The following is a 25950-nucleotide window of genomic DNA, read 5'->3' on the forward strand; positions in this document are numbered from 1 at the left end:
GCCATTGACTTAAGTGACTGTGGTCTGGAAGGTCATGTTCCATTTTGCTTTTGGACTTATAGCTTACAGTATCCTCCATCCTCAGGGAAAAAGCACAACCCACTTCGTATTTGATGCCACAGCATTTTCTTGCCATCAGTTGAGAACAGCTGTTGAGACACCGGTACATTAGTGGTTCCATTTCCATCCTTTAAGTGCAGTTTCAAAACTGGATGGTATCCCAGCATTGGCTCCTGGGCAATGACCAAAGTCGCCGTTGTTGGTTAAATGCGCCTGCCCAGGGATTTTTCAGAGAAGGCTGTGCAAACTTGATGAAACTTAAGTACCACCTCTGGTTAGTTGAAAAAGGTAGCTCTTCCCTTAAATTCTAGGGTTAAATCAGCTTTGTGGTGACCCTGTTTAGAGGCCTGGGCATTAGCTAGGACATTGCCTAATTGCTGTGGTTTATGTGGCTGTCTTGTTTTTAAGGCTGAAGTAGCTGGTGTATTTTTTTTAAATTGACCTGTGCCAAGCGGATGGGTGCTAATTTGAATTCTCATAGCTGAGTGCCGCTCCATACAAGACCTGGTTTCGCCCAGCATCCTTCCGCCTGTGCTGGGATGTGGGTGATGTTAGACCTCTGAGATGCATTGACACTGTTGTTGTGCTGGAATTTTTCAGTTTTATGTTTGGGTTGCTTAAATATTTTTAAACTTCCTTGCATTATATGCATTTTACTACTTTTCCAAAGTAATGAATATTCATTAGTTGGGTTTTTTTGAAAGTAATCTTGGTTTTTTTTCCCTGTTGATTATTTGTAAGAACTTAGTGCTTTTTTTTAAGGCTGTTTGTAGCCTTTCCACTTATATTGAAATGTGACACCCCACCCCCCCACCCCCCCCCAAAAAAATAAATTAAATGCTGCTTCTGTTGTTGACTTGACCCAAAAGTGAGATCTGTAAAGGGTGCTGAGAAGGGAAGTTTTAGCAGCTTTTAATTTGGTGGTTTATTTGTATCTGTCTTTGCAAGCAGCTCTAAACCCACCAAGAGTACAACAGTATAGGTATCAAGGATGCATTCCTTCCAAGGTTTATTAATAAAACTTTTGAAAGGCCCCATGTGCTTTCTGTGTTGTTTGGAGGGTGAAGCTTTGTAGTGCTGAAGATCGTCCCCCAAAAACTCTCCAGCAGAATTGGGGAAAACCAGGCTTGATGGTAGGTTAAAAGGGGAGAAGGGTTGGGAAGAGTGCTCTGGGGGTGGCTGACAGAGCTTTTAAAAAAGTAAAATGCAGAAGCTTTTTTCTGTAACATGCAATAAACCCCTATAATACTTATTTTTGGTCATAGCTTCAAACAAGGGGTGGTTACATGGATTCTTCTTACCTCCAGAAAACTTCTTCCAGAGAATTGTACTGAAGACCCATCTTGGGGGGAAAATGGCTTTTTTCCCTTGAGTACATCCATTTTTCCCTTCCCAGTGGTTCTGAGACTCTTGAAGGGAGTGTGCTTTGAAGATATTGATTAGGTGCTTGGGCTCTGTCCCGACAGTAATTGCGAGCTTGACACTAATTTTTATTGCATCACAGTTTTTGGAGGTGTTTTTGGCAGCAGCAGTGTTTGTCTCTTCAGTCCTCCCTTTGTATGGAAAGTAGTAATTAGATCTTAAACTTAAGGAGTTGCTGAGTACTTACATCTCCTTTAAAAATCCAGCCCTGGGTACCACCTGTTTTGGTGGTACCTGATGAATGGTGGCTCCTCTGATGGGTGTATTGTAGTAGTACAGATTTCACTCGCCACCTAATAATTCCTTGGAAAAAGTGTTAACACAATTACTCCTCTTAGGCCATGGTAAGATCTGGTGATGAGTCTTGGGGCTGTGAAGCTTGCACATCTCATTTGTCTGCCCTTTGGCTCTTTGCTTTGAATTTTTGAAATCTCTTAGGATATGTGTATTTCTGTCAGTGGCTCTTGGCTAGAAATGAATGACAACTATCTCCTACCTGTTCTGTTTACCGGAATTAAGGAAAGCATGGGGTCTGCATACTGAAAGCACCTTTCTAATAGAAAATAGACTCATAGACTTTTTGATGCCCTATTTGTGTGCATTTGAACATTTCAATATCAGTCTCATTTTCTTTTGTGCAGGATGCCATTATTCCCTACAAGGAGATCCTCCAGATGTATTGGGAGAAAGCAATGCGCTTTGTGAATGCCCAGTGTGATGGACTTGAACCTTGGCAACTAGTTGGGTTGACGTTTTCTTCTACGCTTCTAGGTGTATGGCTGCATGGCTTCCTCTTCCAGCCTGAGAGTAAGTATTTGAAATGGGTGATTTTCTAATGTTTGGGGGGAAGGAAGGGGAACAGAGTTGTTTTAAGTAATGAAGGGAAAGAGGATGAAACAAGACCAAACACCTGTTAAAACAGGCCTTCTACTGTCAACCTAGTATTAACAAAACATTCTTTCAAATTAAGGTCAAGGCCTGTCTGATCAATGAAACCCCTGCATTCCTTCAGAGGGTGCGGTAGGCTGGCCTGGAATGTGCCTATGTCTCCTTTTCTTCCTCTCATCTCCTTTTTGCTTTTTGCGAAACCATGACTTGTCACAACGCTTTTCTTGCTCAAAACCTGGGGAAATTTATCTGAGAATTGGGTTCTCGTGAACTTAGCCACTGGTGAAAAGTGCCTGGATGACTCTTGCTCTTGATTGTTTCACTTCCTCCTGGGGGAGGAGATGTGGTTTTGACTCGGTGTTGGAGGCATGTTCCATTCTCAGGATGTTCAGGATAATCGCATGTGGTATTGTTGTGTGGATTTTTCTTTTCTGGAGCATCTTCCTGTTTTAAGCAATTTCTGACATTGACAGCTCTTCAGTGAGATCTTTTGAAGAACCTGCAGTTTTCTCTGGCTGTGTGATGGTCAGAGATAACTACCTTGCCCTCAGAGGGGATCATGGTGCTTTGCAGTTTCCACAGGCCTTAGGTATACACTCCAGTGGCAGTTAGTTAAAAATAGCCAAGCTTTTAAACTTATGTTTACTTCTGTGCCTCTTTGTTCCTCAGCCACCCTTTTTTCTTTTCAAAGATGGGAGTAGAATAGTGGGAATGTCTACGGAAGGAACAAAAGGGTGTGAAGCTTTTGCTCAGTACCAAGGTTATGTTAGCTTCTTGGCTAGTGTTTATAGGGTTGCACAGTATTCTTTAAAGTATTGACTAACTGTTATAAGATCTGATTAGATTGTCTGAATTTTTCAGGAGTTTGCAGTCTTCTCTCACAGTGGAAGCTCTTAATGAAACTGTGCACACTGAAATGTGCAATAGAAATGTTATTGTCAGAGCGTTAATGACTATTGGCACATTCTGTAGCAAAACTGCCATTACTGTCCTTCTGTAGCTTTTCAAAATATATATGAGGTGAAATACACATGAAGTGGTGGGGGAAAATGTAGATAAAATTGCAAAGCCCTAATATGGTTGATTTTTAAAGTTGGTTTAATTATTTCTTGGTGTGTCCTGTAACTGCTGGTGCTCAATTGAAATGCCTGTAGGACTCAAAAGGCATTTTTGGTAGCTATAAAACATCTGTGTCATCCTGCTTTCATTCCTGCCTTTAGAGCTACCTCTGGAGTTTTCCAGTGTTTGTCATTAGTGGCTTCTCTCATTTCAGTCTTTGGACTGTAGTGGAATTTTTGCTCTTTCCTCTGTCCCCTTTCCCTGAGTCGCCTCCTCTTGCATCATGTGTTTCCTCTATCGGATGGCCAGACACTGAGTGAACCTCTGTCATGTTATGGCTGAACTGCTGTTTTCTCATTTGGTCTGGGAGCCTGTTCCATGCTGCTGAGTGTTTTCATGTTACAGCAGTATTCTGGTTTGAAGATGCAGAAAATAATTTCAAGAAGTATTTTCCCTTTTTGCTGGAGAGCTTGCCTTTAGCAAACCCTAGAGTCCCTCTCTTTGTAAAATTCCACATGTGGGTGCAAGTTCCCATATAAGTAAGAAAATGATTCCTATAGATAGCAGCTGTTCTGCAAGTTGGGTGTTTCTGTAGCCTGGTCCATTTCTGAATCTTCTTCTTCAATATGCTAATCTGCCTCACCCTGTTCCCTTGGTCACTTATGTTATTTAAGCCTGGATTAGAAATACTGAGCCTGTATGATGGACTGTATCGGAAGTGGTGTGCTCAGAGTCCATTTTCTTGTTTCTTGACTCACATTAGGTTAATTTCTGACTTCTTCTTTCAGGTTTAACATCCCGAACTAAAAAACAGTTCTTTAAACTACTGAGAAAAATGCCAATTATTGGGACTATGGTAAGTATTTGAACAACTTTTCTTAATATTATCCCAAGTCTTTGTTTCAGCCTACACAGTGTTCTCTGAGACCTTACAGTTCTGTGCATCTCTGCTGTCATGTTACTGTGATTGTAATGATCCCAGATATAGGTCTGGAAGGTCTTCTGCTGCCAGCTGGTTTAATGAAAGTTAGAATTTCTGCCTAGTCTTTTTGTCAAAGTATCACTCTCATAAAATGGGGGTGCCACCTTTTTTTTTAACCAAAAATCAGTAAGTGCAGTTACAGGATTTTCCAGTAACGTTTCCTCGTTGTTAGATTTTAAGGAAAAAACCTTTATTCATGGAAGAAGGGCACAGGATTGGACTTGAGTTGTTCTGAAACAGTGTCTTAGTAATAGCATTTTAGCACAAAGATATCAGAAGTTTGTGTAATCATTAAAATGAGACAAGCTTTAGTGTTTGGGAGATGGGGTGGGTTTTTTAATAAAAACTTGAAACTACAAATGTCAGCATGTTTTAGCATGTTTATGACTTAATGATTGAGAAGTGCACAGCTGGGTTTATTTTACCTGATAAACGATGGTATCACACTTGATGATTACCCTTCTTTCTGCTTGATATGTTGGCAGATTTACACATTGATTTGGGGGGTCAGGTCTGTTACAGGTGACTTCATCGAATGAAAGTAGCAAAGAGGAGCTTTTTCCTTTTGCTGTGGACATGGAAGAGGTTCTCAAGTTTCTCCCCCAGCCCTGTGGAGGGGACTAGCATCCCCCCTTTATGTCATGTCAAGTGCCCCAACTTTCACCTTCTGACCCGTAGCCTTTGAGATGAATTGATGACTTGTTCTCTCCTGCTTATATTTGTTCTCTGCCTGTTAGAAGAGGACACTATCTTGGCCCTTTGTATACAATCCTTATTTTGTCCAGACTTACCTTCTTGGGGCTAGTGCTGTTAAGCTCTCCTGTGCCAGAGGACTCCTCTTGTGTCCTGTCTGTGTATTGTTACCGTTCCTTGGTAGGCTGATACCTGATAACCTATCAGTTGCTTACAGGAGGCCTTGACTTTGAGGCATTCCAATGTCCAAAAGTCTTTAAAGCTGATGATATCCCAACATCAGTGTTGCCTGGAAGAAGAGTGTTGACTTTGGAATGTGTTGTGAGAAGTCTGGGCCTCCTGAATGTAAGGTGTGGTTGGGAGGAAAGAAATCTCCTAACTGTAATGGAGGTTTCTTTCTTGTTTCTCTCCATTTTCATGAGTTTCTAAACTGCGTGTATGATGGCAGAGGAGACAAGGTACAAAATAGAATGCATCTGAAGACTTCTACAAATTAAAACTGTGATTAAAAAAGGTTCAGTGGGTAAAAAAGGCAGTATTTTTGCCTTGAGCTTATTCTCAAGCACTACGGAAGGGGCTCAAAGCTCCCACTGCTCACTGGTACCCAGTAAAGAAACGTACTCTGAACGTTGTGGTGGTGGTGTCTGTGCTGTTAAATGAAACACAGCCAAGCAGTGGCCCGAGTGCCTCTCTGCAGTCACCTGTAGTGGTTACTTGAAACAATTCTGGGCTGTGCCAGCTAGTGTTCCCATAGGCAATTCCCAGTGTGGTTTAGAGACTAGTGCGTGCCAGTTCACTGTTCCAGGCAGCTTGTTTTTGGAGGGAGAGGTTGGTAGGAAGGAAGAGTTGAGCTGTGTGGCTGTCACTCTACTATGCTTTTTGGTCATAGATCTGAAACAGTTCCTATCTATTCTGCTCCATAGTATGGATGTAGCTAGTGAGTTCAATCTTGCATGCGCTCAACTATTATTTATAATATGGCCAGTGTCATTGATAGGGTTTTCCTTTCTTTTTAGATTCAAAAGAAGATTGATGAAGCATTGAATGATGTCACTTCCAGCTTATCCTTCCTGAAAGATGAAAAGGATTATATCAAAGCGCTGCCAGAACAAGGCATGAGCCAGCCTGAAGTGTTAGAGAAGATGAAAGAGTACAGCTCAAAAGGTATGAATGTGAGTCTGTACAGCAGCAGAGGTGGGTCTGTTTCATAGACCTAACATTAGACTTACGCTCTTAAATGACATCTAATGACTCTCGCTCATGGCTTCATCTTAAATGTTTCTTCCCTGATGTTCTTTGCTTGCAAATTTTTGTGTTTTCCTTCTGGAAGTGGCTAAGATCAATATTCATGACTTCTAATACTGTCTTTACAGTGACATTCCACTCCTTCCCCAAGAGTTCTAGACTGATGATGGGAGAGTTGAGGAGAAGAGAAATACGGAGGAAATTATTTCAATGCACTTTTGATTACATTTCTCAGAAGTTGCCTTGATGTTCGACTTCTACTAGAAATGCGTTTTCTGCGTGGCCCCAGGGAATACTCATAATAAAAAAAAACAAACAAACCCCAACTTCTAAGCAGGAGTTTTAGGGACTTTCCATGACTGTCTGTCTTAAAGGCTTAATGGTTTGCACCTTGGAAATGCCATTGAAGGAAGGCAAAGTCATGATGTTCTTCTCCTGGCTTGAGTTCACATAAGCAATGTCTGAAACTTGAGTTGCCTTGCTCATGTAAATATTTTGACCCTGGTTTGTGTATCGATTACTCATAATGAGCAAATTTGGGTGAATTGCTGCCCAGAGGAGAAGATACGACTGCCCTGTTGCTATCCCAAATTTGAGAAATGCTTTGAATTTTCTGCTAGAACAGCACATCTACTCCAAATTCAGAAACAAACAGTTTTGCAGTCAAGTATCCTATAACAATTTCCTTGTTTTCTACTTCTATGTATTGCTTATGAAGATTCTCTCTGTGTTTTCCCCTCAAGTGATTATTTCCTTCCTTCACTGGGTGGTTCTTTTCTTTTTCCTGTTCTTGTGGCCCTCTCCTTCCCATACATGTGCACTCCCCTCTGAAAGTTGCTTGGAGATGAGGGTTGGATTGTGACTATGTTCACCTTACATATGCTTGTGAAGCTGATGCCACTGAGCTTTATGAAGGAGGCTAACAGGAGAGACAGCAAATAACCAAACAAGTGGAAATACACTGCTGGGGTGTTTGGAGGCAGAAATGTACTTGGTTAAGTGCCATCACGTTGGGCAGTGGGTTGAAACGCTTTCCAACAGGGTGTGCTGCTGATGCTGTTCCATCCACCTGCTCTCATTTGTTAAAGCCTCACTGGCAAATCTTTTTAGGTGAAATTTGAGGCACGCGGCACTCCAGGTTTTAGCAGTACAAGTTTGGCCTTTCCATCTCTTCTCAGCTTACAGTGGTGATGGGCGCTCTTTGCAAGCGGCTTTAACTTCAGCCACTTTAGAGTTCAGTTGGTTGGACAGCAGTCTGGGGAGACCGAGTGGGGATTAACTGGATTACATTATTAATATAACTGCTTGCTGCAGCTAGATGTTGTTTATGTGCTGACTCTTCAGTCATCATTTACTTGCAGTTCACTAAGTTCACAGGATACACGATGCCAGAAGCTTAACGTTGCATGCAGCTATCTCTGTGGCACAAAAATCATATTTGTTCCTCATCCGTGAAATCTCAAAAGCTGAATCCTCATCTGCATAATGGGTGGGGGGACTTCTTTGTGCACTTTGACATGCTTTCTGAGAATGGCTGTGTTTGAAAGCAGCGTGCTTTTCGTTCTCTTTCAGGAGATGTACGTTGGCAGGATGGGAAAGTCTCTGGGACTGTGTACAGTGGCGAAGAGAAACTCACCCGTCTGCTAGTAAAGGTAAAGTGAGAGCCATGTGACTTTGCATCTTTGCAGAGATCCTTAGCATCCTCAGGGTAAATAGGGAAGATCTGAAACTAAGACTGCCCAACTATGAAGGCAGGGCCAAGGGTAAACCAGGGTGGAAGGGAAATCATTATCAAAGCATTTGGGCAGTGTAAAGCTGGCCAAGCGACTATCCCTGTGAAAACACTGTATGGAGATAACTAGGATCCAATCAGATAAGATGTTGTTTTGAGTAAGAAAGTAAGAAGCTGGTTACTAATCAACTGGAACTGGTACTGACCACCTAATTCAGGGAATGGTAGGTGGCATAAAATTGCCGTAGATTAGCTTCAGCAAGCCCCTGACAGATGTGCCTTTGCTGCAGGCTGGAGTGAAAGCATCCTAGGCTGTCCTGTTACAGGGAGGCTGTGGGTTTTTGGGGTGGAGCAGCTTCACTGAGCAAAACTGAATTCCTCTTGCCTTAAGCAAAAAATAAGTTTGTAAAATGTTTTTTGGCAGTCCAAATCTTACAACAATGGAGCACTGGCATGCTTCAGTGGCCTCTTTGTTACGTCTGTTTACCTACTCAGGAACTTTTCCCTTTGAGAGGGTTGGAAAATAAACAGCCAAAAGGTCTGTTTTCAAATATATCTACTTCAAGAGGTTTTTTTTTCGCTAGAAAGGGAAGTCTAGCCTTCTTGATCCTGGGAACAGCTTTTATTACAGCTGTAATGTGCTCTGTTTGGTGGTTGCTCTTGGTGTTTTCATCTGCTCGTTGACATTTTCTTTGCCACCTCTGGGGAAACATAAAGCTCAGAGCAGCCTTTCTAGAGGGGCCTCAGCTTGGATTGAGTGTTTTGGAAACATTCCCTCTGTGCTGATTATTTGCTGCTTTTTCTGCTGTATTTCTTTTAACATCCCTGCAGTTGTTTTTTGATCTCAACTGCAGGAGGTCGGAACTGGCCTGTTCCAGCCTTATCCTGTGAGCCTTCAGTTGCAGAATGAGCATGAAATACTGGTTTCCATGGCCTCTTTTGTTGCGGTGTGGGTGGGCAGTTGTGCTTTTCTAGCTGCTTCGGAATTCCCTTTTAATAGTAAACTTGAAAAGTAGTTCTGCAAAGCAAGTTTTTTGGCCTGCTTTGTGTAAAGCAACCATAGGGTGCATATTGTGTTCTTTTTTAGAAATAGCTAAAAAATTCAACCTGTCTTTACGAAAAAGAAATATTGCAACGTTATAGAATCAATCCAGAGGCCAGAATGCCCTAGAAAAACAAGTGAGGCTTTTTTCCCCTTAGCTGTAGCTTCCCAGCTTATGATTTTAACTTCCAGCATGAGTTAAGTCCAAGGAGATCTGCAATGTTGTGTATGGCTAAATGCAGCTATCTTGCTTATACAGGGTGTATGGTGAGTTCCCAAATCTGCACTGATAATTCAGTGCCTCATCTGCAAGGCTAACTTTCTGTCTTTTGTTTTCTGAAGGTGTATGAAGAGTTTGCCTGGAGTAATCCTCTCCATCCAGATATATTCCCTGGTTTGAGGAAGATGGAAGCAGAAGTCGTGAGGATTGCCTGTACGCTCTTCAATGGGGGCCCCAACTCTTGTGGTGCTGTAAGTAGCCAGTCTTCAAGTGTCCCATGAACATTTTGGATATTTCTGACTTAGATTTAAGTGTAAGCGTACCTTCTGCTATCCAGCTGAGGTCAAGCTCATGCTGGTATATGCCATGCCAACAACATAGCTGTACAGAAAACAGTTGCTAATTACTCTTCTGGGTGAAGCTTCACGAGAGACGGTTTAACTTAGGGATGTAGATCTTTAGACAAGACCATTTACTTCAGCTTTTTCTCACACTTTTAAATGATACAGGCTTGATTTCAGTTGGAAAAAGAGAACCTGTGTAATGTAGCCTGGCTGGTTGTCAGTGGGGGATGAAGAGAGCAGTGTCACTTTGAGTAGCTCCCTGCAGTTTTAGTCTCTGAACTGGAAATCTGTGAGCCTGCCAGAATGCTGAGATTGAGGACAAGGCCTGCTGGCTCCCTGGCTGGTCACCAACAAGCAGTTTGAAGTATTGGTGATCAAGCGGGCATGGCATGTATTGTCATCTGTCCAGCTGGAAAGCTGTCTTGCCAGGCCTGTGTGCCCTTCCAGTGTGCTAGAGTAGAAACCAGTTATAAAGCCTTGATAGAGTTCCTAGCAAGAGTCCAGGTGCGTGTCCCTAAATGGATGATTTAAAAGTTGGTCAAAGAGCAAAAATTGTGAACTTGCATGGTGAATTTTTGTTATAAAAATGAACCATGTTTTTTTATGCTCTCCTCTCTTGCTTTACCCTTTCGGTAAGGATCCTGAATTCCTTAGGCCAAATTCTCTACCTGTTTGTGTGGTGCATGGGACAGTGCAGTCTTATCTCCTGGCATGGTGGTCGGGTGCAGCTGTGATACAACTGGCTGCTTAATAACTTGTGAGGAAGTAGTTCCATTTGTGAGAAGAAGCCAGATGAGATTTTTCAGAGAGTGGGTGTGAGGTGATTGCTGTCTGTAAATATGCTAGGGTGGGAGAAGGCCAGCAACGGCTGAAGATCAGCATGGGAAGGCAGTGTTCACACAAGAGTTTGAGGTGAACTGGCCTTGAACGGGCTTAATCTGACAGTTGGAGGATTGGTTGTGTTAAGGCTACTGCAGTACTTACCTTCTTATAGTAGGTGTAGTTGGGACCAAAGTTCATCTGGATTGAAGATGAAACTTGGCTGTGCAGTGTCTGGGAATATAAGATATGATTGCTTCTGATAGCAGGAGGTTGCACACTGTTATTTGCCTTCTTGGGACTGTATTCTTTGTCCACCTTGGAGTTTAGAGAAGGAACGTGCCTCTTTGCTCATAAAAAGCTTTTAACCTCACCTCATCTCCTTCCTGGTTTGCAGTGCTGAAAATGCTGGTGACGCTATCCTTGGAGTGGGCAAGAGGCTGGGTCTAAAGCTGTTGAAACTCATCTTTATCAACAGTTGAGATATCAGTTGATGTAACAATCGGGTAGCTCTGTGACACTTACCGTATGCTTGGAGAACTTGGCTTGCGGAAGCCTGCAATGTGTGTGTTCAGTTTTTGTTACGTAAAGCATGTGTTGTAAAAGCATCAACCTTGGCCCTGTGTGGTCTTTCGCGGAAATCTGAAAATAGAATTGCCTAAGAGGTCCAGAACAGGTTAAAAAAGGCTCCAAAACAGTCAGTGATCACGGTCAATGTGAGACTGCCACAGATGCTCTCTGACGAATCCCGCTTTTCCCTCTGCTCCTTTCTTCTTCCCCTCCCTTCTGAGGATTGTGCTGCAAGCTGCAGCTTGGATTCAAGCAGAAGCAAAGCAAATGGGGAAGTTTGCAGGCTGCTGTGGAGTTAAGTTCTAGCTGGTTGAACAGTCAGATTTGCAGGGTGAGAGGGACGGTTGAGAAGTTGATTGGCCGGAAACATAAGATTAATTGCATCCCTGTAATTATCTTGTCCAAATGAGTCTCTCCAGCGGACTTTCTGTCCTCCTCCCACGTTGCCCTTCCTGACTGTGGAGTAAGTGTCCAGAGTTGCTAATTATTGATGGAGAGATGTGGGTAGATATACGGAGGTCACGTGCTCTTTAAGAGTTGGGCTTAAAGACTTCTTTTCTTCTCCCCAAAACAGAATTAACATTTCAGAATTATTTCTGGAGGCTTGGACAGTTACAAAGTCATTTTAAAAGAGCATTTTTTCAAACTGATGCTATGCTTTCTGTCTCAAAGGCCCCGCTGTAGCTGGTTGCTCAGACTGCTGCAGTTACACTTCAGTAACCAGTGAGGCTCTAAAATGGAGAGATGGCTAAACCAGGGAGTGTGAAATGTTGTGAGTTATCTTTATCTTTAAATTGATATGCTCAGGAGGTACTGCTGGCTGTTTCTACTGAGAAGGCTTCTGGTTCACCTGATTCAACTTTTGCAGTGTTATAAACTGAAACAAATAGGTTTTTTTCCTGAATTTCATCACTGCCGTCTCCACGAAGCAATGCGTCTTATTGCAAGGTCCCTGTCTGCTGGATTTGCTAACCTGATTTAAGCAGCTGGGACTGCTTGTCTGATTTTGTTGGTGCCTGGTGATGGTCCCTGAAGGCAGATGGAGCTTGTAGGTGTTTCTGGAGAGTGTATCTGTGGCTATGCTATGTGGAAAACATCAAAAGTTTGGTTTTGCTTCTCAGTGAGGCAATTTCACTTCCTCTGTGCTCTGATTTCCATGATGTGTTGCAGAATAGGGCTTTTTAGGGCTAATGCTCTGCTGCTTAGTCACAGAAAAGCAGCACAGTGACACATTTGTGTAGTTCCCAGGGCTTTCAGCAGCCTGTGGGTCCCTGCACAGGCCTGCCCTGTGTCATGTGGCATCTTCTGAAGCAGAATCTCTGGAGAGCAGCCCCCTGCTTCCTCTTTGAAGGTTTTTGGTGTGCTTAATAAATGCTAAAAAGAAACTTGTCTTTTTAGATTTCTGAATGTCAAATCAGATGAGCAGCTTGCATTATTCACACAAGTTGCCTTTATTTGAGACATGGGGACTATAATTCTCCTTAGTTTAAACATGGGCATAAAAACACTAACAATGCTCCTGCGGTGGGGGGTGTGCAGGCGTGTGTTTTGCCTTAAATTGCCCTGAGAGATGGTCAAGGTTTTTAAGCAGTTTTTAAAAGCAATCATTTTCAGCGGCGGATGGATGCTTCCTATTTCTCACTAATTACTACTTTTGTTCTTACTTTTAATCGCATTATGCAAAAGCCAAGAGACAGGAATTGGTGATTTTTTTTTTTTTTGCCTCCCAGGAGATTCTAATCACATTCTTGCAATGATTTGGAAGGACTAATTAAGCTCAGCACATAGAGGAGAAATGGGGGGGAGTTTGCTCTTGTCTGATGTGTGCATGTGTTCCTGTTCACAAGGCGCTTTGTTTTGCAGTGCTGGCTCTGTGGATTTCCCCTCTAATTTGGGGAGAAATCACCACTTTTATGCAAGCTTCAATGATTTTTTTTGGTCTTTAGTAGTTGTTTGAACTTTAAAAAGAAAGGGCAGCTTTGAAGTGCAGGGGAGTTTGTCAATCTCTACGAATTCTTGTTTGCACTTTTTGCAGCTGAGGACAGGAGAGAGGAAGCAAAATCAGTAGGTACAAACCTAAGCCTTGTGTAGAAACCATCTTGTCTCAAATTCTGGGGCTTCCAAACTTTGTCGTAGTGCTGGCTGCACATTTGAAGTAGGACTTTAACAGTGAAATGTGAGTGATGTGTCTTAGGGGGGCTTAAACTCTGCAGATCTGTCAGGTTTTGTCTGTAGTGATGAGCAGGTCACCTTGAGAGATGAATTAGTGGAATTTACAGCCTGCAGGTTTACAGGGTCTTTTTTGAGTATGCCACTAGATTATGAGCATGCAGTGGACTGTGGTATATTTTTAGTCTAATGCTACCTTAGAAATAAAATGTAGTTTGTTTTCTTATTCATGGGGTACTTCAGCTCAGTGAAAGTTTTGGTCGGCTTTGTATCTAGAGTCAGAAAGGATGTGTTTCCTAAGGTGAAAATGCAAGCAAAGCTTTAGAGACCGCAAACCAAAGTGGTTCTTTTATGTCTGACAGTTTGACAGTGACATACAAGCAGCATGGCCAAAGAAATCCCAGAATAGGGACCGTACCTCTTGGTACATCCCTTCCGTTGCTCTCTCTCTCCAAATCACTAAAACAGCACTGAGTTTAGAAAGCAGGAGGGATATTTTTTTTCCCTGTGCTTTCTCCTCTCCCCTTCCATTTGGAAAATAGTAAATAAATCAAGAACAAAAAAGTCTGTTTGCCTTTTTCCACACACTTTGCCTGGCTTTTGAAGATAGTGCAGGGTTGAAAAGCTGCTTAAAACAATGCCTGTTTCCAGCCCCTTTTCCCCACGGCATCGCTGGAGCCTGGGGACTTTCATTGAGAGGAGAGGAAAAAAATATTTGTGTGAGCCATTGGTGGGTGCTGAATCACTGTGTGTTGGCCAGCTGCCCGCATGCCGCAGGCGGTGGGGAAGTTGTATCCTGTGACAGTGATTCAAGTCCTGGCTGTAGCAGGATGAGTTTGCTGTTGATAGCTAAGCTGACAAAGCCTCCTACAGAGGAGCAGACTCCCTCTGCAGGTATAATATGTGTGGACCAGAAGGGTTTTTCCTGTTGTAGCCGAGCCACGCTAAAGGTGCTGCTGTATATCAAGCTGCTCTGGCACATCTCCGTGGCATACACTTATGTTGGTACTGATGTGCTGACTGTTGGCCAATTTAGGAAGCTGATCTGCTCGAAATTTGGCCTTTTGGGTGGATTTTCAGCTGCCTGAACAAGCTTTCTGTGTGGTTATCTGCATGCCAGTCTTGGTGCCTGGGAGGAGGATCTGTCCTGAATGCTGTTCCTTAGCCTGCATCTGACCAACTACCGAAAAGCATTGGCTCTGACCCCCCCTCCCCCCCAAACTGCGTGCGGCTCAGTATTTGCATGCAGGTGATAAGCCAGACTTTGAAGGAAGGTTTGCCATATATAAGGGCAAGATGTTGGTGCTTTGGTGGAAGGATCGAAATGGGAATAAAGCTGTACAGAGCTTTTTGAAGAGCAGGTTACCTAGATGAGAGCAGAGGTAGGGACTGCTTGTTCAACAAGGAGCAGGCCTGGTGGCACAAGACGTCTGGCGTTCAGTAACGTGAATGCCAAGATCCCCAGATCACGCCTAGCAAAGTTTTCACAATCATTGCAATATTGTAAGCAATGTTGCAAGCAGTATTAAAAGTATGCAATAATGCAATTTCTCTTCTCCCACCTGACAGTAGGAAGGCAATCCATGTTATAGCAGCTGCTTAATTTTTTTTCCCCAAAGGTAATAGCTGACAACAGCTTTTCATAAGAAGGGTTGAGAAGTGAATGACACAGCCCACAAAATGCTTAGGACACTGTGTTCCTGCTACCATCTATTTGCTTCACATTAAATGCAATGATTTCTTTAACCAGTGAGAGGCTCTGTTAGGGTTTATCTGTGACAGCTGTTGCTTTACAAATGACCAAAGCAGCAGAAACTGTCTGTGGTGTGACAGTCACTTCCACACTGCCTGTGGCAGCAGCTGCTGCTAACTTGGATCATTTTAGGAACAAATGTGGCAAACTGTTTTATGTGTCTGTGAACTTTGTTCCTTATCTCTGTACTTAATGTTTAGTCTTTGTCACACAGTCACACTTCTTTGCATTTTGGGGTTTTGCAGCTATGTCAGCTGGGAAAAAATAAAAGCAAACCCAGGCTAGCAGATGCCATAAGGCATGCAAATGTGATTGCATCCTTTTTTATGTTTGTGGGGTTTTTTTTTGGGAAGAGGTTAAAAGGGGAGGTTGCAGTTGGCTCAGCAGGTCTGAGGATCAAAAATTAGTTCTCCATAAAGTGCTATGAGAAGCTTTTGATTCCTCCTTCTGCTGCACTTCTGTATTACCTGTCCTAGGTACCCCCCCATTCCTCAAGTTATGGCTCACTTAGCATAGCAGTAAGTCAGTCCTACAAGCTGCTTGAAAAACCAACCTCACATTTTACGAGGTTAAAATTTTACTTTGGAAGGTTTGTGCCCACACTCTTTTCTGTCCCCTGCATGTCAGAACTCATAAAGGCTGGCCAACAAGAGACAGTTCTCCCACTTGAGGAATTTCTTCCTGTAAGGAGTTAAATTTATTTATTTGCAACAGCTCTTGAGTCCTAGTATGCAATAGTAAACTTGATCGAACAGCTTCTGCGTGTACCTTCTTCTCTTCTACCTCCTCATGCAAATCCCCTTTTCCTATGGTTGGGGTAAAGAGGGCTGGGACAGCATGGGTTGTGTGGATACTGAGGGACATGCTGGGGAGTAATGCAGAAATTCCTCCTGGCATAAAATTTCGTGGGTCCTTGAGGACTTAGAAGCTCTGGCCTGGTGCTGACCAGACCTACGCTGGCCTCTGCAGAGAGAAGGTGGGAGAGCGCTCTGCAGTGTTCCAGGTTCTGGAAAGGTTTTGTAGCTCAGGAGCGGTGCCAACGCTGAGCTGGCTCCGTGCCTCAGCGTGGCATTGCTCCAGACCTAATAAATCCTGCTGGACTTCAGTTGACTTAATACAGAATCAACTATGTTGTTTCCGTATACGTGGCATAATTATTCTGTGATCCAGATGAACAATCCTCAGGTAATCAAGAGCTAAGTATGTACCAGTAGTTGCATGAGGTGCAGTCGTGTTTGCCAGCTAGTGACTGTGCAGTATGGTCCCCTCTTGTCAGGTTTCTGGGCTGGATAGTTTTTGTCTCCCTTTCCCCCTCCCCCTTTAGAAAAGGAGTCAACGTTTATTTAAATGTGCACTTTCAAGCTGAATATCAGAAAGCTACCTTGAGCTATTAAGTGGCTTCTGCCCTTGAAGCCTGAGTTTTCCCACACATCTCTTGCCTCCGAAGCATCTCTGGGCAGAGGTGCTGTGGCAGCATCCCCTTTTTTGCTTTTCTCGTCTGCAACATCCCTGTAAGCAGTTGTTTTTCTTGTTTGCTTCTTTTCTTTGTGACAGATGACATCTGGGGGGACCGAGAGCATTCTGATGGCCTGCAAGGCGTACCGAGACCTGGCTTACGAGAGAGGCATCAAACAGCCAGAAATGTGAGCAATACTTCCATGGTTTTTGCTTGGTTCCTTGGTTTTTGCTTTGGGAGTTTGTGGGACTTACTGTTCCTCTGAGAGGGGGTGGCCGCTAGACCCCAATATTCCTTTATTCCATAGCTCGTTACCACCTCCTCCTTGTCCGTCTGCGTCTGAAGGAGAGAAGTCTGGCTTGAAAGAAGTGGTGCAAAAGCACGGGAACCTTCAGGCAGCTTGGGGGGCATGATGCTGCTGGGGGGGGGTCTGTGGTAGCTACGCTGTGCAGATGTGTTTGGTAATACCTGCGTGCTACTCCAGACAAAGCCTGCTCATATCCGCTTCGGGCCCCTCTTGAGAACAGATTGTCAGCCCCTTTGAAGTGTTTAAGGGTTTTGATTTATTCAGATCAAAGAGGGTTTAGCCTGAAAACTCTGGGACTAAAGTTGGGGCTGGTTGGAGCTGAAATGAGGAACTGTGTTAATCGTTACACTGCTAATAGAGGATTTGCGCTCTCTCGTGCTGCTTTTTTCTAGATGGTGCATCAAAAATATTTCTCTGGTTAATTGCTTATGAGCGGAAAATGTAAAGAGAGATGAAACACTGTGGTGTTCATCTTCTGCTGAATTCCTGCAGTTCTTTTCGTCTCCCTCTAACATTTTTGCATGCTATTAAAGGCCCTGAAAAAGATATGCCTCAGAAAACAAGGTTAAGGCTGTTCAGCTGCTGCCATTTGAGTTGGGAGAGAGCAAATGTTATGTTCTCTTGGTGTATTTATGCTGTTCCTTCCCTCTGTATCATCTCATATGCCCCTCTCAGGGAGGGTGGTTGGTTGGAGATGGTATGCTATTGTTCGATACGACAAGAAATTAGCATTCTTGGGAATTCTGGGTCCTGGTTCACAGAAGACCATGCAGTGGAATGGAATTATTTCAATATGTTTCCTCTGGGTTGTTCAAGATTTAGTGTCCCTCATTTCAGTTCAGAACAGCACACAGCCTCTATTCTGTCTCAGAGAGTTTTTCCTCAACTGTTTTTAGTCTGTATGATTTTTGGCTAGTTGAAACATGCAGCTGACCTGTTTGTGGCCTATCACATGTAAATATCTGCAAGTTGAATTTTTTTGCTCTTTCCCCTCCTCCTGTTCATGGTAGGGTTAAGGGCTGTCTGGCTTGACATATGCAATCTGTTACTTTCCTAGGTTGGTCCCAGTGAGTGCTCACGCAGCGTTTGACAAGGCAGCACACTACTTTGGGCTGAAGTTGATCCACATACCATTGACCAAGGCTATGGAAGTGGATGTTCAGGTATTGCTTTAGGCAGCACAGCACTCTTTCTGTGGGAAGTTAGCATTGTACAGCAAATAGCAAGAAATCTACCTATCCAGGTGGCAAGTCAGTGGATAGAGGGGGATGCATGCTTCCTGGAAATAAGGAAAAATAGCAGGAGTAAGTACCTGTCATTGCAGATCAGATTTTGTTTGAAATAATTTGATGTAAACCATCCCTTTTTTCTGTGTGATTCATTTAGAATCAAATAATTTATGTATTTCAGAAATAGCCCCAGATTTCAGGTGAGGGAGACAGAAGTGTTTTAGTATTTCCAAGTGGCTGAGTTAAATTACTCAGCTGATGTCATCTTATGCTTGTAGCTCGTTACGTTGCTTTCTGTAGGCTTTTGTGTGTTGGTTTTAAGACCAGAAGCTGCATGTTTTAATTTTTTATCTTTTTTGGCAGGGTGGCACTTGGTAAATGGAATGTGAGCATCTTCTCTCTTTAAATCTTCAGGCAATGAGGAGAGCTATCTCGAAGAACACAGCCATGCTGGTCTGTTCCGCTCCCCAGTTCCCGCATGGAATTATGGACCCGATTGAAGAGGTGGCAGAGGTAGGGTGCCCCTGGGAATTCTGGGTGCTGTAGCAATAAACACAGCATGTCCTTATGTGCAAGAGCAGAGGGGTTCCACGACACCAGCCAGTGAATCTGGTGGGAGGAGCAGACTGGTTGGGAGGGTATTACTGTACCTAAATTGGGTATTAACCAACGGCAGGGGATGTATGACACCATTTGGAAGTGAGGAGGAATATGGGACTGTTTTCTTGCACTCTAACTGCTGTGGGAGGGTGGGCTTTAAATACCAGAAGTACCTTTGGGCATTGTCTTAAAGCTGTGTGGGGCTGGATTTCGGACTTGAGCTGGCACACGTGTCGTGTGCCACAGCAAGGCAAAGTGGCAAGCCTTTTGCACATACTTTGTCTCTGAACTCTCAAGTCTGTGCCATGAACTTCTGTAACTGAAGGTACGTATTGTGTATGTGACTTTGAGCTCTGCTGCACCCACTGTGAGACCAGCCAGAAGGGCATTCTTTGATATTTGAGAGGAAATAACAGCAAAATAGTCCACCTGGTAAAAAGGCTTTGATTCAGGGCCGACTGGTTGTAGCAGGCTTGGTGCAGAAGTTGGAGGAATGCATAGAAGGAGTCAAGGGGCTGAGATCTTATTTTTTAAACATGCCTCTTGATTTTTCTCCTACGTGCTCCAGTTACTTTTGTATGTAACCAGCCAAGGCCTCTGACCTTCCTTTTCTTTGGATCATGCCATTACGCTTTATTGTGGATACTCCTTTCAGACCATGTTATCGCATCTCGTTGGCAAATACAGCAAACTGCCAAAATGCAATGTTATTTTTCCTCTTGCTGACAATCTTCAACTATGTGGAAGGCAGGAGAAGGCATCCCACAAGTAGCCAACCCTTCCAGATTTCCAATCCTCAACAGCTTTGAGTGGCATGATGTTCCAAAAGGATCCAGGAAATATTTAATTGTGAAATGCTGAGTACTTTTTGGTGACTGTAGTTTTGGTGTCCTGACAACATTGTTTCCTTGCCTGATTGCACGTTACTTACGAGAATCTCTTGTTCACACACAGCTTGCGGTGAAGTACAAAATCCCCTTCCATGTCGATGCCTGCCTGGGTGGTTTTCTTATTGCTTTCATGGACAAGGCAGGGTTTCCTCTAAAGCGTCCATTTGACTTCCGTGTAAAAGGCGTGACCAGCATTTCTGCTGATACCCACAAGGTAAGAAGTGGGGAGAAAGGTCTTTCAGTGCTTTCATTTTTGGGGAGCAACTCCTGATGCCATTGTTGCCTTCAGGCACTTCTGCTCTGTGGAGGAGCGCTGAAGTGCAGGGAGAAGGGCTGCCCTAGTCACCTGCTTTGTGCAATGCACCAAAGTTACGGGCAAATGGGATCTTGGTGATGGCATGCGCTGAGTGCTTGAACGTGTTCCTCTGCCCCCCTGCTGCTTTTCAACGCCTTTTGTGCCCCTTGCAGTATGGCTACGCTCCCAAGGGCTCTTCCGTGGTGCTGTACAGCGACAAGAAGTACAGGAGCTACCAGTTCTTTATAGCACCTGATTGGCAAGGGGGCATATATGCCTCCCCCTCCGTGGCAGGCTCCAGGCCTGGTGGAATCATAGCCGCGTGCTGGGCAACTCTGATGCACGTAGGGGAATCGGGCTACGTTGAGGCTACGAAGAGGATCATTAAAACGGCTCGTTTCCTCGAATCAGAGTACGTGTGTGCCTTAGTGTTTTGATCACACTCTTTAACCCCATTCTGGTCTCCTCCTCCCAAACTCCTTTTGTTTCTTTTGCAACTTTTTTTGTTCCTTCTCCCCCCCCCAAGCCATAGCATGTTACCTGTTGGGTGGTAATCCATCCACTGGGCAGTTCTGGGAGAAGATGCTTTGTTTATGCCCAGGTTGCTGCCCTGTGCCAGATACTTGAGAGACACAGAGAGGAGGGGTGCAGGCAGCTTTGTTTAGCTGTCTTGGCTTTGAGAGTTTATTCTGTCTCAGCTGTGGGTGTGGGGGAATCTGGAAGGACTTACTGCAGATGATGGAACAAGGGTTATACTCTCTTTTGTTGGGGTGCTTTTGTCGCTGTGTGAGCTGATAAGCTGATCTTTTCTGCTACTCTGTCCTCCCTTGCCTCTCTCTTCCATTTCTTCCTGAGGGTGCTTGACTTTAGGGCCTTTAATGACCTGAGTCCTTGCAAGTCCCAACGGCCTGGGCTGGTTGTGTGATTTTTTTTTATTATTTTTTGGTAGGGATGTCCCCTTCTGTAGCTTTTTCGTAAGGCTCCGGGTAGATGGACAGAATGTCTGCCCCCCTGTCAGTCACTTATTTTTCTCCTTTTTCTTTTTAAGGTTGAGAAAAATTGACAGCATCTTCATTTTTGGGAAACCTGAGGTGTCTGTCCTCTCCATTGGTTCGGACATTTTTGACATTTATCGATTATCTAATTCCTTAGCTGCAAAAGGATGGAACTTAAATGCCCTACAGTTCCCATCAAGGTGAGTTTGTGGGGACCAGTGGAGCGATGTGCATAGCCAGGGTATGCAAGATGGTCATCTTCAGGCCCCGTAGCTCTCTTGATTTGCTGAGTGGTGTTGTCCCTATCTGATAAATTGTGTGCAGACTTTTTGCTCTGCAGAGAAGGGATTACTTTTGTAATTGCTGATAAATAGCAGCTTCTGCAGTGAGGATAAGGCAATGCTAACTTTAATGGGCCTGGCAGAGGACATATCTGAGGCTCCCTTTCTATTTACCTCTGTCTAATACCAAGCAGAAAACATATAAATAGCCAAGGCTTTATCTCATGTTAGTTAACTGAGGGTTTGTAGACTTATTTTTAGTATCTTCTCGCTGCCCACTGAAGGTGTAACTGAAAGAACAGTGAAGGGCTGATCACTTTCAGTGATCTTTCCAGCCTGGTGTAAAATGAATGTTTGTCAGAGAGTTTCCTTGAGTGGATAGTTATTGTTTTTCTGTGGGTAAAATGGGCGAATGCTCTGAGATGTAGCTGCACTGGAACAATTTTGGACTTGCAGTTAGCATGAAGTGTGAAGTCTAGAGAGCCTGAAGTGATAGCTCAGAGGTGCGAGCAGGCCTGTTCGTTCTGGTAGATGCTAATTTCCACGCTGTGGGTGGCTGATGGCTTATCTGAGCTGGAGAGGAAGGAAATGATGGCAAGGATCAATGTGCTTGCAAACAGCTGCACGTTTCTCAGCAGAGGTATGTGGAATGAGGTGAGAAAATTATAGGCCTTTACCTGCGTATGGTGAAGTTGGGAAGAAAGGAGGAGCTGGCATTTTGCAAAGATGAGTTGAACTCTCCACAGCTTGGCTGAGCAAGTATTGTGCAGGGATTACCTGTAATTGGAAGGGAGTGGATCTCTTCTCCCGTTATGCTGCTGAAATGCTATTTTAAGGAGGTACATGGTTGTCACTGGCCAGGGGAGGACTAAACTGCTGTTGGTTGCTCAGAAAATGTGAAGCTGTACATACTCGAGATGGTTAACCTCTCCCCTCTCTCCTGCCTGCCCAGCATTCATCTCTGCATTACGCAGTTGCACACAAAGCCTGGTGTTGCTGAACAGTTCCTGAAAGATGTCAAAGACAGCATTGAGGAGATCATGAAGGACCTCAATGCCAAGACCACAGGCATGGTAAGGAGGCCGGCATGTAGTGACGGTGTGTTTGGGGTGAGCGTTGTTTCTCTGACATTAACGGTCCCATGTAATGACCTCCTCTTCTCTGCTTAGGGAGCCATCTATGGAATGGCCCAGTCCGTCCCAGACAGGAGCTTGGTAGCGGAGATTTCTCAGGCGTACTTGGACGGCCTCTACAGCACGGATGTTCCTTGCAGTGAAAAGCACATGAACGGTTCTCCTGGCCACCACTGACTGTAGTGCAACAACCGGTGCCTTGCCAACTAGCACTGGGGTGGTTCTAAAGGTTTCCTAGGGGAAGAGGTTGCAGTAAGCCTTTGTTCCTACAATTGCAGGTTTGATGGTGGCTCGATCTTGAGAACTTCCTTCCCTTAGTCAGTTCTGAAATCTGCATTCTTTTCATGCCCAACTTTAGTTTTAGGGCTTTTCTTCCCTTCCCCGTGCCTATTTTAATTGTGACTATTGATGGTGAATTGAATGTCCATTCCACAACTCCAAATTCCTCAGGTATTCTGCATGTCACTTCATTCCTTGCTGTTTCTTCTCCTCAGACCTGGTATTCAGCTGGTGTCCAGCCAAGTGTTAGATTTGAGTTCTCATGTTGTGTTCCAAAGTATCAATCTTTCCAGAAGTTGAAGGTAGAAAATAAATTTAATATTTTGTTTTCTTTTGAGTATTCCTCCAAGCTATTGCATTTAACAGACTGTGCTGGGAGCCTTATATCTGTGTAATGCAGAGCTGATAAACTGGCAAAGGAAAGATGGCCATGTACTTTCTGAGATCCCCTCTGGAGACCTCAGTGAGTCTGCAGTCAATATCTACTGAGGGTGGGGAAAACCCAACACAAAATCCATTTCTGGAATCTCTTGGTTTGAATAATGGCAGAAATAGAAACCAAGCAGGTGGTGTAGGGAGAGGAACTGGATGGTACTGAAAATCCTAGGTACATAATAACTGTTTTGCTTCCCTGCCTCTTCTAGAAGACATGCATTTACCACCTAGAGTGCTGCTTGTACCTTGCACAATTCTGGAGGGATGTGCAAAACAGTGATTTTGCTGTTCATAACTTGAAGGTTTTGCACAATCTCACAATGCTGTAGTAGTCAGTCAGGCCCTGGCATATGTCATGGCTAGCGGCTTCATGTGCAAACGGATGGCACCAAAGCTGACCTTTTTTACCATGATATTTTAGTATAAAAAGGTGACTTTTATAATAGTAATCTCTGCTGTTTGCACTGATTCTTGTAAGGCACATTCTCAAAAGGGCATTCACCATTGTGCCTTGATGCTTCTCTGGCTTTTTTTTTTTTGAGGGATGCCAGGGAGGGTTTGAGGGTTCAGCTGTTGACTGCAGCATTTGCTGTGGTCGTTTCCTTATGGTACTATACTAAACCCTCAAAGGCAGACTGGCCTCAGAGAAAGTATGCTTGCCTATAAGGTAGAATAGTAGTCGTATCGAGCCAAGTCCCTTCACAGTATTACAAAGATGCTGGTATAGCTCTGAGAGGTAGGCGATAGGATGCAGTGAGTTGGAGGTAATTCAAGCCTTGGGCGTGCTTGTGGCTCACCCTTCCTATATTTCTCTGCTGTTTTTATGGTGAGAGAGTTTTCCCAGTGTAACCTGTGAGGCAGTTGTTGCCTGAAGGACAAGCTAGAATCTCGAGTTATTAAACAGTGGTGGACTCACTCCCGCAGGGCTTTCCCATGTATTTCCTCTCAGCTTTTGCATGCTACCTAGAGTTTCCTGGGCGAAGTTCAACACCTGGGAGAAGGCTTTGTGCCACATCCGCAGTCTTGTGCAGGGCATCTGAAGGCATCTGTCTCTGCTGTAGTGGGCTTGTTAGCCCGAAGCTGACCCTCACTGGCTTAGTACAGCTGAAGCTCACACTTGCACAATAATTACACTGAATGAGAAGGTTACTTACCAGTCACTGCACAAACCAGTGCAGCAGCCTTGGGCCCAGTGATTGTGGGAAGAATACTTGCTTTTTAACAGGTTTACTCTCAGTGCTAGCAGACAAAAGTGTTTTTGCCATCTGCCCTTAAATTGATGACTTTGTCTCTGAGCCCTTTTGAAAACATAGCATTTGAATTGCCTGATAGTCTCTTGATGGTATTGCCAGCTCTGGCAGTCAGCATTTATGTTGGACCTATTTATTCTGTTAACGTCTTGCTAATGTGACCACAACTGCATCTCTGAGTGTGCTGTACTTCGGAGGCAGTCTTAAGTGTCTGGCTACTGTGATGGTTCTCTTTTGAACCGAGATTTAAAGAAAACAAAACAAAAAAGGGAGGTACTCTTTTTGTTTCTGCTTTAAAAGAAAGGGGGGGGATGGATTGGGGTGGGTTAAGGAGAGAAAAACTCCCTCCTCTTCCCTGGTTGCATTTTCCTCCAAGGAAGGAGATGGATCTAACAAATCAGTGCTCCGTTTCACGTTTTCGGATGTATTTTGAAGGTGTTATTTGTAAGCCAATGTATTCTATTCTGGGCTTCACTTAATAGTAATATTTGTGGGTTTAATTATTTTATGTGCATTTGTTCTATACTGTAAATGTAATCTTCTGGTCAGGAATAGGCCGTTGTAGTTTACCCCCGTGTAGTCTTTATTTGTCCCTGTCATCTAATATGTAATCTGCATCTCCTTTATCATGCCAAATGGTCTTAGGAAAATGGTGCGATTAACAGGTTGTATAATTATTTAAAAGACAAAAAAGAATTTTATGGACTGCATTATGATCTGAAACTGGATGGTACTTTAGACTTTGCAACTATTAATTCCTGTGAGATTTCCATCAGATTTTCCAAGCAAGACACTGAATTGGTTGCTTGTGGAAAGCACTCCCGAAGGATTTCCATGCTCTGAGGTACTAGACTGAAGAATATCCAATGGGATGGACCAAGAAGAGATAGTGTATCTTCATGCCATGGATTTCATCTGCACTTTTCTGATGACTTGGGGGAGGGGGGGAGTGGAAGGGTTGTGTACAACACAATAGTATCTTGCCCAATAAATACACATTGACTTTTTAATGAATAAATGGGATGAGTTCATCTGATGGCAGTATTCTGTATTGCTCTAATTTGCCACTGCAAAACTGTAGGCTGAAATAGCTGAAGAGATGGTGAAAATGGGCCTAGTTTGTATTAAAATGGTGCATTTAGCTATCTAGGCTCATTGAACTCTTCTTTTTCTGTTTCGGTGCTTATTTGAATGAATGGGGACCTGTTGCTCTTGGTCTTTGCTCATGCTCAGCCTAATCTGTGGCAGGCAGAATGGTTTCTGAATCTTAGTAATGCTGCCTGAGGGCTGCTCTCTCATTCTGTCAAGATAAAGGTGCTGTCTGTGGTTGTGTCTTGCATGTGATGTTCGAGGATGCTGAAAATTGCCATTTAAGAGCTATGGATTTTCTCTTAATGTTTTATAGAACTTTAAAGGGTTAAAAAAACCCGACCTGAATTGGATGTTTGTAGTATTCCTCCCAGGCTGTTTTGCTGAAAGTAACCGCTGTTGGTCTCGCAGCAAATTTTTCCTATTGTACTGAAAATGCAGCAATTTGGCTGCAGTATCCCTGAATGCTGAGATCATTGTGTTAACTGAAGATCTTACACCACCAAATCCATCTGCAGCCTCTTTTGGGAGGTATCTCACCATAAGAAGCCGCTGGCCTGTTGCCTGCTCTGCTTTTGTGCCTTTTGGTTGTGCCTTCCCTGTGTTTGTGCCTTGGCTATGGTACGCTGCTGATTTATCACAAGTGGTTTTCATCTGATCTGCTCTGGCACCTCACTCTGAGGTGCAGGCCTGCAGAGGCATGTGCCATTTCT

The 25950-nt window shown here is 43.8% G+C and overlaps 1 protein-coding gene across 2 annotated transcripts in view; it reads left to right on the plus strand.

Moving 5' to 3' along the window:
* SGPL1 (sphingosine-1-phosphate lyase 1) overlaps positions 1-25295 on the plus strand; it is a 31823-nt gene extending 6528 nt beyond the window's left edge. For both annotated transcript variants that reach the window (XM_064464632.1, XM_064464631.1), the window contains exons 2-14: positions 2124-2289; positions 4218-4285; positions 6121-6268; positions 7922-8001; positions 9466-9594; positions 16553-16641; positions 17819-17924; positions 18405-18503; positions 19545-19694; positions 19949-20187; positions 20824-20970; positions 22004-22124; positions 22221-25295. In XM_064464632.1, coding sequence (XP_064320702.1) covers positions 2124-2289; positions 4218-4285; positions 6121-6268; positions 7922-8001; positions 9466-9594; positions 16553-16641; positions 17819-17924; positions 18405-18503; positions 19545-19694; positions 19949-20187; positions 20824-20970; positions 22004-22124; positions 22221-22361 — 1683 coding nt within the window. In that variant the 3' untranslated portion in view covers positions 22362-25295. The remainder of the gene's footprint in view (positions 1-2123; positions 2290-4217; positions 4286-6120; positions 6269-7921; positions 8002-9465; positions 9595-16552; positions 16642-17818; positions 17925-18404; positions 18504-19544; positions 19695-19948; positions 20188-20823; positions 20971-22003; positions 22125-22220) is intronic.
* Positions 25296-25950: the final 655 nt, after the last annotated feature.

The sequence above is a fragment of the Phalacrocorax carbo genome, chromosome 13 (genome assembly GCF_963921805.1).
Source record: "Phalacrocorax carbo chromosome 13, bPhaCar2.1, whole genome shotgun sequence".
Lineage (NCBI taxonomy): Eukaryota > Metazoa > Chordata > Aves > Suliformes > Phalacrocoracidae > Phalacrocorax > Phalacrocorax carbo.